Genomic DNA, 17,326 nt, shown 5'->3' on the forward strand with positions numbered 1-17,326 from the left:
ATAGTGCTTGCCGGCTCCCACCACCCCTCCGATATCAATGCTTTTTTTTCCAATTAGTGCATTTTAGGGCAGACTGGCGGAAGATTAAGTGATCTGCCCACAATCATTCACAGGATGTTGAACCGACTCCGAGGTTTGAACACAGATCCCCAGCTCCCATGTCTAACTGCTGCGCCATGTCTTCTCACTCTGGGAATTCATATTGGAGTCTCCCTTTGTTCGCCTCCAAGGTGCTTCTCTCACATCACATATTAGGAGGGTTGCAGCTCGCTTTGCAGGCTTTTTGTTTCATTTTTAAGTCTTTAGCCAGCGCATGGGCAGCCCATGCGCTGGCTAAAGACTTAAAAAGTCTCGCCAGAGCAGCCCATGATGGGCTGCTCTGGCGAGACTTTTAGTAAGGGCTTCAGAAAATGCTACCACTGTCGCCTGGAGCTTGCGGGTGCGCGCTTCCGTCATGGCTCATTAAGTGCATCGCTTTGCGATCACTTTCACTTTGACGGGCGCAGCTGAAGGCAGGATTTGCTGTTCCCTCCGAGCAGCGTCCCCATCACCATGGCAACACCAGGTCGGCTGACAGTGCTGCATGTCTGTCACATACTTGGTAGTGAACGTTCATAACAAAGAGAAGATGGAAGCCGAAGAAGAAAGTGTTAATATATCACCCCTCCAGCATTAGTGGCTGCTTAATGGCATCTCTTGCAGGCTCTTTCCACTCTGTGAAATTGTCCAGATCTGAAGGGCCATAAATCTACGGACAGCAACAGCGCGCGATCGCGATGTTGATCAGTTTCACTTTCACGGCCGCGTCAGTTTCACGGCCGCGTAGCCATGAAAGTGCAACTGATCAACATCGCGATCGTACGCTGTTGCCGTCCGCATGTTCTTCTGACTGCACTGAGCGGTTTGAGCAAATGGGGCACGGCCATGGCGCCGCTTTTCTTTTTCTTATGTCACGCAGATCCAGCCACGCCGGCCGGGCATTGCGGTAGTCTCATGGGCTTGCTTACATTTGTGCACCGAAAATACGGGGACGAAGCAGTCGTCATTTCGTTAGGGCAGTTGTCATTTACTGGTTTCTGCATACCGTTGCAGCTTCTGCCGCGTTCTGAGCCCTCTATCTTTGACGAAGTTTAAATCCTGTTTCCCCCGTTTGTGTGTCTTTTCTTTGCCGCGGGCTGTGTGCAGAATCACGCTGCCAGCTGATGTCCTAAAGAAAGCGGAAAGAAAACTGTGGCGCATTGCTGCTCTCAGGGTGATAGGCGTATATTATATAGAACACCCAGGAGTTGCTGTTTCTCTTTATTTTATGCATGTGCTTGACTTACGGTGAAAGAAAGTAAATCATGTAATCATTTTGATTTCATAATCAAACTCAAGGGCTTTCAACACGCTATGCCTCCGGAATTGCATTATTTTGATTTATTTTTTTATAGGAAATATGTTATTGGACCTTTCTACACGTGGAAATCTATAGAGCTGGCATTTGAAGGTGAGTGGAGAGATGGGAAGTATTTGTGCCAGCCAGCATCTGGACACTTACTGGATTGTTCACTGTTGTTCACTGCTTAACAAGCACTTTTCACACTGCCTCCATAAAAAACATGTTAAGAGGGCAGCTATGTTACAAAGACCCTTTGATAGTCGATGTCAGTGTTTACCAATAAAGTAACTAATGGAAGCCCTTCTCGATAGGACCTGTGTGTGCCACATTCTGCGAATAAACACTTTTTGGGTGACAAGCTTTGCAAACATGGTTTCCATATTAGATTGTTCTAGTCCGTGGACACATGGCCTCGTCAATGTAACTTCATGGCGGTGGTCTGTTCATGAGTGTCCTGGCTTTATTTGTATTTTTCTTTTAATTTGGATCGAGCTCATATAAGATTGGACCATGTATCAGTCACAAACTTTACTTTTAAAAAGATTAATGGGAACTTTCGCTGAACATAAATTCCAAGCCTTTCTATGAGTAATTTGTGGCATGCTCCTCTTGCTGGGAATTTCAGAAATTCATGTTAAATTGGAAGATTTTCCTGTTTCGAGAGTGAGGCGAGGTTGCTCGGGGACGAGGTTGCTTCTGAAGAATTTGGTACCAGTGAAAGGTCAGGATTGCTGTTTGAAAAGAATGCAAAAGGACCGAGGTCAACACACTACTGAGACTGATCAGTATCAGTGTCCGCTTGCCTGGAACACCCACGTGCAAATAAATAAATACACAGAAGCAGCATGCCAAGAGTGCCACACTCAAACAGCAATACCCGCCCTGCAATGTTTAACAATGCAACCACATGGGTTAAATCCCAAAATGCTTCCGCCTAGGCTGCCAGGCAAGGTGGGGCTTCACCCAATGTGGAGGTTAGCTGCTGCTGATCACAAACTGTATCATCAATTGTGAGCCAAGTTATTCATGGAAACCCGTTCTGTGCTCCAGGCATAGTCAAGAACGATTACATGAGTTTTCGCACATAGTCTTTTGTTATTTCAGGGATGCCCCCGCTGATCAAAAATTGGGGCAGGCTCTTCTGAGTCAAGTAATTCATAGAGACCTGTTGTGATTTCCCTGCTGGCCAAGAATCAGTAAATGGCTTCCTGTTGACATAGTCTTCATGTATACCAGCGGAGCCCAACGTGCATACAGAATTGTTGCACATTGGAAAAACGAAAGAATCCAAATTCCCACAGGAAGAGGGTCTTCGTCACTGTACCTGAATTAAAAAACAAGTTTAGCTGAAGTCCAGTGCTTGTATCTGGTGTTTTCCTCAAAGCCTTCAATGTAAACCCAATGTCAGCAAAGAAAAAACAGTCTTTTTATATCTGTTGTCTATCGTTATCAAAGCTGTGTTATTTCACACTGTGCACCTGAAGCATGTGGATACCGATTGATTTATGCAGTTTATATGCTGTATACTTGTAGAGGGTTTTAATATTTATATTGATGATCCCTGTGAACATTATCTCTTGTCAACAGTTACCTGGTTATGATTTCTTACAAAGTGGGGTGACCAATTTGGGTCCAGGAAAGCCACGTCCATGCCAGATTTTAGAACGTAATATTAACATAAATGCACATGCCTTGAATATTAATGGCCATCATTTATGTCTTTAGTAGTTATCCTGACAGTCTGGCATGAATCTAGCCGACCGTGGCCCACTTTTGTTGTACAATTACCAAGTGCACAATGATTCTTTTTTGCACGCCTGGACTCCTGTAAATATTTTCTTATATACACAGCTCTATGCATGTACTTATGATGGGTTGTTTTTCGGAGTTGACTTGCTTCATATTTCGTGTCTGTCTTGTGGGCCTTGTCGGTCTTGTCAGACTAGATGTTTGATCTGTTCGCAGGTTGTGAGTATCTCTGCAAGATGCGATAATTGTTTCCTGTCCATCATTGGAGCACGCACCTATAATCTGCCAATGTATTCAAGACTTGAGCACGTGACACTCTTATGGAATGCTGACGTGATCAGGAGTCTTCAGCCTGGGAGGTGTGCTGCAATCTGATTGACAGAGTCTCGTGGCACGACTGCACCAGGCCACGTGTCCATTCCAACAAAGAGAGATTTGAATTTGGCATTTAAAAAAAAAAGAAATCACCTTCTTATTGGTTGAAAACAACCCAAGCCTTACTTTTAGCCAAATGTAAGTTATGTTATGTAACGTTTACTGAGGATTCTATGCTGTCAGTGCGGCTCCTGCCAGTTACGTGTATTCAATTGATGGAGTATCTCATAGAGGGTAGATCACAGTGTGAGCTAGGATCAGTCATTCTAATACCGGTGGTCACTAAAGGTTGCTTGGTGACGTCATAGGCTTCAAGGCTGTGAGTTGGGGTCTATCACTGAAATTTCAGTGCTCACTAAAGAATACCTAGTGATGTGCATGAGGCTTCAGTGCGGTTACTTTCTGGATGATTAAGTAACAGTTAATTCGGGTGAACTGGCTTCCATTTTTTGCCTTTGGGCCTAAACTCGCCTCAAATACTCCCTAATAGTGATTCTCAGACCTGCACTATAGCGACGCAAAAATATAGTTGGATTGCGAATGAACCCCCTTTTGTGTTTATTAAATTACACTACATAAGATCCAGACTCTCCTGCTCGCAGTTGATGCTTCACTAATCCTGTGCTTTTTTTTAAGTTCGGAATTAATAAAGGAATACGGCTGCCTGTGCCTCCGTCTTGTCTCTCACCTTCTGTTCTCTCTCTCTCCCTTCACCCTCTCTCTCTCTTTTTCGCCTCTCTCTCACTCCCTCTCTCTAGTGAGAAGAGACATCTGGTCATTCACTGGTTCATTATCGTCCATTAATGGCCTCGGAGCCTGGTTTTTTGTGACATAACAAACCACAATGCCAAAGATCACCAGAACATGGCAATGCCTTTATTGGACCATAAGACACGCGTTACTCGTGTTTTTTTTTATATTTCACGATTTATTTGAAACGGCATGAAACATCTTTTTTTCTGCAAAATAAGAAATATTTATTGACATAGCAAATTGAATACTGCAATGAACTGTTTGTCTCATTACCCCAAAAAACCTATGACGTTTGAATGAATATTTTTTTTTGCTTGCAGGAGTGAGGGCTTCTACTCTTTCTATGGTCAGCTACAAGACTCGCTGATTGTTCCATTTTCATTGTTCAAAGACTTTGTCAAATGACTGAGAAGCATGTCACACTGAGAACCTCATAGGCAGAGCCACAGGAATTATGTGGCTGGAGAGGGCCAAATTATGCATCAGGGTTGAGTAAATTATGTGGCAAGAAAAGGCAAATTATGCAGCATAATGCAGCACATTCTGTGATAGTATTACTTTATTATTTTGCCATGGGAAAAAAAACTAGAACACATTCTTTGGGTTAATTCTGTTTTTATTAGGGTAGTTAAGTTGTATATAATGTTTATTGGTTATATATAGGGTGACAAATAAGGTTATAACACTTTTTTTATTATAACTTTTCAACATGCTGCACAACATTCATAATGCTCTACAACACAGCTTAAATAAATTAACAAAGCCAATAGCTCTGTCTAAACACTTATAAGGTCCCAAAGGCGAGACCTATTGGCTATGCCAATGCTTGTCTTTTTTGAAGTTGTTCTATAGCGCAAACTCAACTCGAAGGTATTGCGGTGCTTTCCACGAGCACCAGTTACATTACACAAGGACACATTCATATTTTTTGTAGACACGTGGAGATTAATCAGCAGCTCAGGACATTACTTGAATGGCTTTAACAGAGCCTATCAATAATGAAATAGTTCAGCGCTTATGTTTTCATCTTTTTAGAGATAGTTCAGCGCTTATGTTTTCAGCGCTTAGGTTTTCATCCGCTCCGATGTGCGTTTGATGCACATATGCAATCTATAAAAGAATAAAGCGGCGGACTTGTTGCAACCGCTAGTTTTAGTGTATTCATTCCTTCAGAGGACTTTCTTGGGAGTGTGTAATGCATGTATTTCTACTGCGTGTATTATTGACAGCTGATCGCATGAGCGTGGCGCAGGCTTTGCTGTCACTGATTAATTAAGCTCAAGGAAGCCGTGTTGGTAATGGTATACTGAGTGAAACAGTCCCTCAAGGCCAGCACAAAGTCTGACATTAAACACAACAACTTTATAGATTGCTGAGTGCATCGTGTCCTAGCAACCTGTTTATTATGCAAACTGGGCCCTTGCTTGAAAGTGTTGTGCGAGATATCAACAAACTAAATACTCCTCCCCACAAATGTTTCATAATTATTTGAAAGGACGTGAAAAGCTTTCATAATTCACAGTGTTTACAAACTATCACTTGAAGCAGGGGAACATAAAAAATATTCTTATAGTGGTTAACAGACACTTTTTCCTTGGTCAGATTTAGACTTTTACAAAGCCAGTTGACATCCACATAAATCATTAGTAAAATATATAGGCCTAGCTATGATAAGCTTGCCATCACATTTTAAATTAATATATTCATGCAACTATGCAAATGCAAGGAACTTTGGCTAAAATATAACAAATATTTTAAATACATGAGCGGTCAAGCACTACAGGCACACACTCCTTGGATCTTTGTGCATGTGTAAGTGCTATGCTTAAGTCCAAAGATGCGCTCTGACCGAGTTGCACTCTGCTAAAAGCAACTCAAAGTAGCAGATTCATTTACTGGTATACAATGGGTAGGTTCATGGTAACCCCGTGGTGGTTCACAGCTCCAAACCACACCACATAATGCAACACAAACCACATAATTCAACTCAACAACACGATTACACAACACACACACATACAATCCACACCACAAAATTCCACATGAAGCCACAAAATTGAGCAGCACAACACATAATTTAACTCCACTACACACCACTCCACAACACAACATACATTCCACATAATTACCCTCCATAACACACAATCCCACTCTACATAATTCCAGTACACTCAATCCCACATTAATCCAGTGCACACAACACCAAATAATTCCACTACACAAATACACTCCAAACCATACAAATTCCATGCAACACAATTCCACAACTAACCATTCAAATCCAACCGACATAATATAAATACACACCATATACATACACTCCCTAACACATGGGTAAAAGACATTGTCATTTACAACGCCAATAGCACTAACTCAAACAATTGCGAGACCCATTGCATTTTTAATGCTGGTTTTCTATTTGTTTACTTTTGTTATAATCGCGGCACCCGCGCTTTAGCTTTCAACATCTTAAGGTAAAGTGCTGGTGCCGCAAACGCTTTAAAAGTACAGAAATAGAAAAAAAACGTTTTCTATTTCTTTACTTTTAATTGCTTAAGGTCCGATTTGCGAGAGTATGGGCTATTGGCATTGTAAATGACAATACTTTTTATTTATGTGTTTACAAAACCTGCAAGCGGTGTTTACGCACCGCTTGCAGGTTTTGTAAACACATAAATAAAAGGCATTATCATAAACCCATCATCATAGGCTTTATTTCGATATAAGAAATATCTTAAAAAGCAGTACATTTAGCATGGAACAATAAAATAGTAAAAAAGAGCCAATGCATAATCATACAATTCATGCTGCAAATGGTCCCAATAAATTACATAAAATCATTTTAAAAAACAGATTAAACAAGGTACAAAAGCCTAGTTGATCTAATGCGCCAAGCCCAACCCAAAAACTTGGCTATACCACAAGCAAAGAAGGGCCGTGGATCATTTTTTAATATACGTAATGCCTCCATATAGTGCCTTGTTCCGAGATCTCTACAAAGTGGTTTTAACCATCTACTGCGGGGTAGTACATAGGCCGGGCATTCAAAAAGCAAGTGCGGGATTGTCTCTATCCTGTTCTCACAAAATGGACACAAAAAGCCGGGGCCTTCCACCTAGAGGTTAGTTCCCCGACGGGAAGTAGGCCTATCCTAAATTGAAAGTACAATGCCCTATCCCTGCGCTTTGTGACGGTATCCAAATATGGTTCGCATAGGGGCATGTCTTTTACTAAAAGAAAGTCCAGGGTAGTCCTACACAGATTGGGATTGCTAGATCTACCATCAGCTACCTAATTCCAGTATATTTTCTTTAACACAGACTTTGGGGGGGCTGATCTGTTGTCCCAGGCATCGCCAGGCCCATGTTGAAGAGAAGACGCTTGACTTCCCTCAGCCATTGAATCTTGGGCCATCCCGGTGAATCTAGCACATCGGCTAGGCCATCCGCAAAGCTAGACATTTCTGGGACTCTCCAGATTCTCGCCCATAAGAGGAGAGGGCGGAGCCTAGCCTGGTCACTAATTGATCTCATACCCATATCTAATAACATTGGAAGGGTTGGGGTGCTATAGGGAAGCCCCATTAAATCTTTGAGGAACTTGCTTTCTGAGCGTGATAACTGATCCGCCTTATGTACCCCCCAGAGTTCAGCCCCATATAGAGCTGCATTAACACCCCGTGCCCTATAAATATCAAGAATGGGTGCAATGGGTTTAAGGGATGAGGCGCGTTGTTCCTTAAGAAGGGCACCCACTACCCTTTTGTGAGTCAGCAACATCTTTTGGAGGTGACATTTCCAACTCATCGAGTCACAAAGGCGAATGCCAAGATAATCAAACTCAGTAACCCTCTCTAGGAAAACAGAATCTAGAGTTGGTGGTTTGATTGTCTTTTTCGGTGGATTGAGGACTAGATACTTTGTTTTACCTGTATTAATAACTAGCCCCTTATCATTACAATGCCACTAGCTCAAACTCTCTCAAATGCGAGACCTATTGCATTGCAAATGCTAGTTTTTGTTTCAACTTCAATAGGTTGTTGTCAAGCGACAGTGTCAGCCTTTCCAAATGTACTATGGGACGGCATTTGCCTTTGTATACTTTGCTACAATCTGTTGCGCTGCTTTGTACCACGGTATAAACCTTGCCTAACCTTCTGCTAGCCTGAGCTAACGTGCACAGTCAAAGAGTGCACACTTGAGGAGTGTTCTGTATGGGAACAGCGCCACACTGTAAACTGGGAGTGCGTGCAATAGTGTGTAGGACTACTGATCTGATGTTTACAGCCTGCACAAGCAGAATGTAAGCTGGCAAATTCTGACAACTAATAGTCATCGGCTGCCTTTGGAATAGCAAAAAATAGTCATAAAGAATTAGTAAATTCCTTGCAATTTACAAGGGTGACCGCCTCTTTGCCTTGCTAATCACAGCACTTTGCAGTGCTTGTGCTGCAATTCATTAGAAATCACTTTGCAAACAGAGACTTTCCCACAGTCTTGTTGTGCATGAGGCTCCAAGAGTATTTTTGATTTTTATGCATTTTTATATAGGGCAGATTCGACCCGAATAAATTTGCACGCTTTACATGAGCACCAGTTACATTACACAAGGTCAGATTCATATTTTTTAGACATGAGGGAGATTAATTGATTTACCCAGAATCACAGGATGTTCAGCCGATACAAGGCTTAGACCTGGTTCCCAAGTTTCAAAGTCGGCACTCTGGCCGTAACGCCACATCCTCTCCCGCTAAATACCCTAAGTCTTTGGTGAGATGCTGTTGTTTAATGTGGCCAATGTGTTTTAGACACAATGGTGTTTTGCGGTAATTTTTAAACAGAAAACACTAGAGTGAACTCTTTAGATATTACAGTATTAATTACTGTTGACAATCTCAAGAGTGCGATAGGGAAATTTGAACACACCACTCAAAAACATTAATCTAGTGAAAACACCCCAGTTGTTGTCGTCAGCAATTGCTTAACATGGTGGTAGCAGGAAGAAAGATTGGATTGTTGCCAAGGAACACAACTTGTGATTTTCAATTATTTGATAAATTGACCAAAGAACATGGCCCCTTTTCTTATTATTTCCTTGAACTGCCATTTGCTGAGAGGAATCTATGTGCTTTGCTTTGACAGTGCTATTTTTGGTGAGACTAGCTAGTGCAGCTTTTCACAATGTTACTAAAGCGATAAAAGGTATATACCAAAAAGAAATGGAAAAACTCTAAATGTTACAAAATGCCACACCTATTTGATGGATGTGTCATGTAACGTTTAGAGCCTCAGAGTGCCACGTGCTCCAAAGTAAGCCATTTGAGAGACTGAAAGGATCGGCCGGCCTCTCCCATCACTCGCGGTTCCCTCAGTGAGGTATGGCTTCTCTCTCCACGTGGCTACTGTACCGATGCTCATTCACGAGGCCGGGTTTCCAATGTTTTGCTTCCTATGGCAAGGCTTTTGCTTCTTCGTGTTTAATCTATAACAGGGAAAATGCCTAATGTATCACGCAGCAGAAAAGAATCGTTCTCCATTAGCATGCAAGCGGCGATCTCCAGCAGCGCCCCGCGAGCAGACGAGTGCATACACCCCATTGCTAATCACTCGATTTGTTTATAGACCTCAGAGCTACGAACGGAATGCTTTTGGGAGCAGATTGTTTGGTAGCAACGAGTTTCAATGGACGAATGACTATGATGGCATTTTATTCTGGAGATTTGCTGGGTAGTCGGATATTTCGGAGGTTAGGAGTTCCCACTGGTGTGAGTTTCAGTGGGTATGTGCGTTGGATGCTGTGTGGTACAGAGGCCCTGTACTTAAGATTATTTGTGTTTCAGGCATTTATTTCAGAGTGTGAGATGAAGATGCCACGTTTTTCAGAGGCTATATATCTCAGGCATGACTGTTTTACAACAGTCGACTTCAAACACTTTGGGCCTATATTCTGTGGTGAAACAAACCCAGAAGTGCAATTGCACAATATGACAGCACTTTTACATGGAGACTATGTACAGTTACGCCTTTGGAACTGTTTTTGCATACATTAAATTGGGAATTCACAAAACCTTTCCAGGAGTATTGCAAGAAAACATTTCACTATCAATGGTTTCCAGAACACCTGCAAATGTTTGTGACTGCTACAATGTTAAATCTGCATCAGTTTAGGAAATGACGTTACGGAACCAGATTTACAATTTTTGTTTTCAAGAATTAGCCCAGATGAGCTACTGTTGACGGGTTTTGACGGCCATTTGCTTTAGCAGCCATTTAATTCACTGGCCATGTCCTCTGATAGCTGTATGTTTTAAAGGCTGTTTGTTTTCGAGGCTTTTTTTGTAGCACATTGTGCATTTAAACAGAGGTTACAGGGTGAACTAAAGTGAAAATGTATAACAAGTGTATGAGTATAAGTTATAATGCAGTGCTAAATATTACATTGTGCATTCTACAAGCTGTAGGTTTTCAAGAAACCTGAATAGCTTGGTCCCTTTATCTATGTTGCTCGTTTGTATGCTCTTTTTAAGAAACTAAGGGCCATATGTATCAAGCATTTTTGCGTTTGCAAATGGGCCTATTCTCAGAATGGGCCAGTTTGCGAACGCAAAAAATGCTTTTCACATGTATCAAACCCTATTTTGCGATACCGAATCTTGCAAATGGGCGTGTTTAGGGCGCCTCTTCCAAATATTAAATCGTAACGGTATTTATGAATGTTTTGTGATTATGAATACGGTCTAAAAACATTAGCATTTTACCACCAACTTCATGTTGGTAGTAACCCATTCGCCAAAGAGAAAGGGTCCCCAAGGGACCCCTTCCCTCTTGTGAATGTATGCAAAAACGTTTTTTAAGAGCAGGCAGTGGTCACAGGGACCTCTCCTGCTCTTAAAAAATGAAAAGTGAGCTATTCATTTTTTTTTTCTAAACGTAACCCGTTTTCCTTCAAGGAAAACGGGCTGCATAAAAAAAAAAACAAGATTGCTTTATTTAAAAGCAATCACGGACATGGTGGTCTGCGACTTCTCACTAATATTAATGAGGTAGGTCGATTTGCGACCCCCAACGAATCGCTATATGAAACTCTTGGAGTTTCATACATTTGTAATAGCGATTACCTAATTGTGATTCGCTGAAAATCGCAATTAGGTCATCGCTATTACAAATATTGATACATGTGGCCCTTTGGGCCAGATGTACAACTGTTTTTTGTTGTCGCAAATGGAATATCGGTCCGTTTGCGGCTGCAAAAAAGGGTGGTGGTATGTAGTGCTTTCGGAGGGCTCTGTACCTCACTCGCGCTGTTGTTCCATACGCGCCGGCAATACCTCTGGAGGGTTCCTCCGGAGGTGGAGGGGTGCTTGCGGCCCCTGCGCTGACGGGCTGCTGGGAAGCGGATGTGCGCACGCTGGAGGACCTGTACCGAGACGGTGAGCTTATACCATACGAGACCCTAGTGTCGGAGGACGGGCTCCCACCCGGTGGGTTCTTGACGCACCGCTCACTGATGGCGAGATTAACTGCCAAATGGGGGAACATGACCACAGAGCCTAGTCAGCACCTAACCATGCAATACCTGCACGTCATGGGGAGAGGCGGACATCTGGTCCGCTGGTTTGCGGCTTCGTTAAGGGAGCACACGGCGGTCAGTTTGGGCCCGCTTCGCGGCAAATGGGAACTAGACCTGGGGAGGCCGCTAGCAGACAAGGAGTGGGAGAGGGTCCTTAAAGGCCCAGTGCGTATCCCCAGAAACATGCGGTTCCGTCAAATCCAGCTGTTCATAGTGCACCGGGCCTACCTCACGCCCGAGTTGATTAACAGGTACTTTCATCGCAATGATGCGCTCTGCCCTAGGTGCAGTGAGCTAAGGGCGGGGTTCTTGCACATGCTGTGGAGCTGCCCTGGGTTGGGCACCTATTGGAGAGTGGTCAGTGGGTTGTTGCAGGGGAGTGTGGGTCGTACCATCCCATTAGACTGGCCCGAACACATTCTGCACCAATTTAAAAGATCACCCAAAGACAAGGTAATGTCCCGATTTCTGGACCTGGGGCTCGTAGTAGCAAAACGCCTCATTACGAGGAGATGGAAGGCACATGACCCAACACACGCGCGAGCATGGACCTCCTCATTTCAGGCATGGGCTAGGGCAGAGGGGACCGCCATCCGAAGGGAGGAAACATTGGGGCTGCGGAAGGAACCTATGGCGGACCGCTGGGAGCAGTTGCTTATCGAGCTCCGGTGCCTGGAAGGGGAGGGTCACACGGGCCACACGGGGGTGGTTGGAAGTGCCTGCGCGAGTGACGGTGCAACAAGGGCTGCCTCGCTGACGGGATAGCATAGCCCCTACTACCTCTGGCCTACAGTCGGGGCATCTGCAGACACATGGGGGTGGTTGCAATCGTGGGGCATAGGGGTGATCCAGGGGGTGAAGGGGGGAAGGGGAGTCAGGGGTAGAAAGGGGGGGGGAGCACTATACGTATACAACTGTTCACGCTGCCACTGTTATGACTTCTTTTTTTGAATTGTAGGTAACTCCTCTGTTTCTAAGCCTAAATTGAGTGGGCGGCATAAGCTTGCATGCACGGCCAAGTGGCTGATATACAGTTGCTACTGTTAATCCTTAAGAGACTGCACCAGAGCTGATAATGAAGATGCGGCCAACTCCCGAGCGGGTGGTGGTTGACACATAATTCGCATGCGTGTTATATCAAATTGGCTATAGACCAAGTACGGATTAACAATTTGCATGTGCTCACGAACTCCTGTGTGTAATGTATGCTGCCAAAACGTGTATTCTTTTAAAAATATTAAAAACAGATTTGCAAAAAAAAAAAAAAGGGTGGTGGTATGTACAAACGCAATTTTGCGAGCTGGTGACTCGCAAAATAGTGTTTGTGAGTTACTATTAGGAAGGGGTGTGCCAAGGGCATCCCTTCTTTATAGTCAGAATGGTATGTACCATTGTTTTGCGAAGTTTACCACCTACTTCAATTAGGTGGCAAGCCACTCGCAAACCGGAAGGGTTCCCCTTCCCCTTTGTGAATGGATGCAAAGATATTTTTTAAGAGCAGGCAGTGGCCCAACGTATCACTTCCTTACTTTCACGAAAACGGCCTGTATTTAAAAAAAACCCTGCTTTATAGAAAAAGCAATCACAGACAAGGCCATTCCCAATGGGTTGCAAATTGCGACTTGCCTCATAAATATTAACGAGGCAAGTCCTTTGCGATCCATTTGAGAATCACAGTTTCTTAGATACTGTTGTACATTCCATTTAGCGATTCGCAAATTGCGAGTCGCAAAACGTCGCAATTTGCGACTCACAAAATTGAATGGTCGTGCATCTGGCTCTAAGACAATTTCCAGTAAATCGGAATTACCTTCTCGAAGTCCTCATTTTCGAACTCCCGATCCTTCTGCATGATCTCATGGAGTCTGGCTTTCACCTTCTGCTGGCAGCTGCTGAGAGAGTCACTGTCACTGTCCAAAAGGCCATTCATGTTGGCACTTTTCACCATCTGCACCAGGATTGGTGTCAACTCCCCCTCCAGCGCAAGTAAACCCTGCAGATCACAAATCACACATAAGCAGAAAAATGCAAACTCCCTGCTTCACATAAAGTGTGTTTTGAGAAAGCTGCTAAAAATAAGCTGTAGATAAGGAATGTCAGATAGAAAAAGCTGTAGATAATTCAAGACAAGTAAAGTGAACACCAAGTCTAAAAACCTCAACAGCCCTCTTTCAAATATCCTTGTTTCAGCTAATATTGCTCAGTTATCAAGGAACACTTACTAAGTAGGCACATTATAAACAGGTTACTTACCTTTGGTAACAATGTTTCTGGGGAATACTCTATCTAACCACAGATTTGTCACCTTGTGAATATTCCACAAGCGCCAGACTAGATCTGAAAACTTTTACAATAATAATCCTTTGCACCGATAGGTGTTGTCGTGAGGCTCCCCGCCAACATTGTTCCCCTCGAGAAGTGACAAGAAGAGCCACATACCAGTGTCATTCATGCACGCTGATGTCAGTCAGTTGCTTTCTTAGGATCTCCGCGCCCTCGGACGCAGAGCCCATTGGCAGATTTGCACAGTGTGCTGATCTCTAGCCTGGGACCTTTTTAGATGGAAAAGAACTCCAGTTCACAGAAACAGAGGTGGAAGTGTTGGTGAGGCACCTGGGGTTAGAGTATCCACCAGAAAGATTGTAACCAAAGTAAAGAAATGTGTTCTATTATGAATACTTCTAGCCCCAGATTCCTCACCTTGAAAATAGATACAATAGTAGTACCTCTCAAGGTGGCGAGTCTGTGAACTAACTTGGGCCACAAGATCCTGCAGTACCAAGCTGGCACAATGCCCTTCTCAATATGCCTGAGTGCTGAGGCAACAGTGCTTTAAGAATATATGCACTGATGGCCATGCAGCTGCCCAACAAATGTCCAGAACAGGCACTCCGTGCGGAACAACCCCTTAAGCCCCTTTGAGGTTGCTTCCTAGCCAATGTGCAAAACAATCCACTCATTGGCTAACCCAGCACAGTAAAATCCTTCAAGAGGTGGTCTGTTTTTGCAGTTCTTTCTTCCAGAAAACCCTACAAGGAGCTGATCGTCCAACCTTGTGTTCTTTGGAGCGATCAATATAAAAACTTTGTACCTTCTTAGGATCCAAACGATGGAGTCTCTGTTCTCCCTTAAAGAGATGAGGTGGAACAAAGAATGCCGATAGAGTGATAGCCTGTCCAACAGTGGAGTTACCACTTTCAGTAGAAACTAAGCCCAAGTCCTCAACACCATCTTGTCCGAAAAGAATATTGTAAAAGGTGAGTTGACTGAAAGAGCATGCATCTTGCTCATATGTAAAGCTGATATTATGGCGATGAGAAAGACAGTCTTCAAAATAAGAAGTCTAAATGGGCATCCCTCAGTGGCTCAAAAGGTTTGAACATCAAAAAAGTGAGGACTAAATTCAAGTCCCACGTTGGCATCACAAAGGGTTTTGGCAAGAATTTTGCAAAACTTTCAAAAATCTCATCAAAAAAGGTAATTTAAATAAAGAGGGTTGAACTCAAGCCAGAGACGATCGGTAGCCTTTAACAGAGCCCAAAGCAAATCCTTGCTGGACCAGGGACAAACAAATAACAAAACTTCAGATACTTCAATGGCAATGGGTAAATTTTTCGGCCACCACACCAATCCACAAATTTAACTTCGCAAGTGTGGCACACTGATATTTTGGAAGGATGCCTTGCGGCCAAGATGACATCAACGAATGAGATCGAAGGAGCTTAACTGCCACTGCTCAGTCTCCAAGCATGGAGAAGCAAATTGTGCTGGCTCTGATGCAGTACCCTGCCCTGCTGCTGCCACAGAAGATCCTCCCAAGCAGACGTTTGATTGGCAGACAGATGCTCATGCCCAGGAGTTCAGGGTACCACACTATCCTGCCAATCTGGTGTCACTAGGATGATCCTGTTCTTCAGAAGTCGGAGCCGTTAAAGCAGTGGCAGGAAGGCATGCATTGGTCCCGAGCTCCACCCTAGATGGGAGGCATCTTAAAGAGAGAGCTGCCTTGGAAACTCCAATGTGCAAAAATGCTGAGACTGCGTGTTCTCGGTGGTAGCAAAAAGATAAAGCAAGGGTTCCCCCCATTGCTGGAAGATATCTGGCCACCTCCAGGTGCAACTGCCATTCGTGATCTACTAAGCGTCATCAGCGAAGTTTGTCCACACTGGATTACTAACAGAGAAATTCCTTGGCTGTCCAGCCACTTCCAGATGCACAGAGTCTCCTAACACAGGGCCCAAAACTCCACACTGTCTTGCTTGCTGCATTACCCCATGGTTGTGGTGCGGTCTGCGAGTGTCTAAGACAGACTCTCTCTGATGATGGTCAAGAAAGCCTTCAACATCAAGCTAATCATCCTCAACTCGAACAAGCGTATATGGAGGTGATTCTCCACAGGAGACGAAGCCTCTGGATCTACACTATTCACAGATGTTCTCCCCAGCCCAGAAGCAAATGCATCAGTCACAAGTGTCAAATCTGGGTGGGGTAAGGAGAGGGGTATGCAGCTGTCCCAATTGTGGTCCAGTAACCACCAGTACAGTTCTTGTGCAGTTTCCTTCGAAATCTGGATACAATCTGATAGATTCCCATGGTGCTGTGTCCACTAGGATTTGAGTTCCCACTGTAGAGCCCACATATGTCACCTGGTATGTTTGGCCAGCAGTATAAAGTAGTCAACAATCCCAGGTGCCTCAGAATCATCTGCACTAAGTTTCAGGACTGAGGGTGAAACATCGGGATCACAACCTGAATATGCTGGACTCTACTCTCCATGGGAAAGGCACTAAACAGTACCCTGTCCAGAACTGCTACAATGAACGGAAGCTCTGCCAAGAAGTCAGGTGTGACTTTGGCATTTTGATAGCAAACTCCAGCAATGTCAGATAACTGCTAAATGAAAGTGGTCCTAGCTCACCTTAAAATGCAGGTCGTGCCTCTGGGCCTGCAGTATGGGCATAGGAAAATAATAAGTGTCCTGCAAGTCCACAATCACTATCCAGTCACTGGGGTCTAGGGCAGACAGGAACTAGGCTAGTGTGAGCATCTTTAATTTGTCCTTTCGTCAGAAGGTGTTGAGAGGGCATAGATCCAGAAAAGGAAGAAGGCCTTCATCCTTTTTTGACACATGAAAGTGACAGGAGGAACACCTACTTCTGACTTCCAAGGAGGGAACCGTCTCTATGCCCCTGTGGCCAAAAGGGCCTCCCTTCCTGCTACAAGATGGACAGATTGTCCTCCTCAGCTGTGCTGATGGTGGTGTAAGATGCGGAGGGGGAGAAAGAAATGGGAGGGAGCAGCACAGATGGACAATTTGGAGCACCCATTTGTTTGAAGTAATGGCCTGCAACCCATGCTAGAAATATTGGATCCTGCTTTCGAGACGGTGGCTGTGTCCTGTAAGGACACACTAAAGTGGTTTTACGGCTGAGGGTGCTGGAGGAGTGGAGAGCTGAGCTGCATGTTATCCTTCCTTCCCCGGACGTTGTCTTCGAAGAC

General features: G+C 44.0%; 1 protein-coding gene across 17 annotated transcripts in view; it reads right to left on the bottom strand.

The window, feature by feature from the left end:
• The window catches only part of PPIP5K1 (diphosphoinositol pentakisphosphate kinase 1), a 1,768,598-nt gene that overhangs the window by 592,793 nt on the left and 1,158,479 nt on the right, over window positions 1-17,326 (bottom strand). For all 17 annotated transcript variants that reach the window (XM_085644342.1, XM_085644333.1, XM_085644343.1 and 14 more), the window contains one exon: window positions 13,638-13,820. In XM_085644342.1, the coding sequence (XP_085500468.1) occupies window positions 13,638-13,820 (183 nt within the window). The remainder of the gene's footprint in view (window positions 1-13,637; window positions 13,821-17,326) is intronic.

Source organism: Triturus cristatus, chromosome 3_1 (genome assembly GCF_964204655.1).
Source record: "Triturus cristatus chromosome 3_1, aTriCri1.1, whole genome shotgun sequence".
Lineage (NCBI taxonomy): Eukaryota > Metazoa > Chordata > Amphibia > Caudata > Salamandridae > Triturus > Triturus cristatus.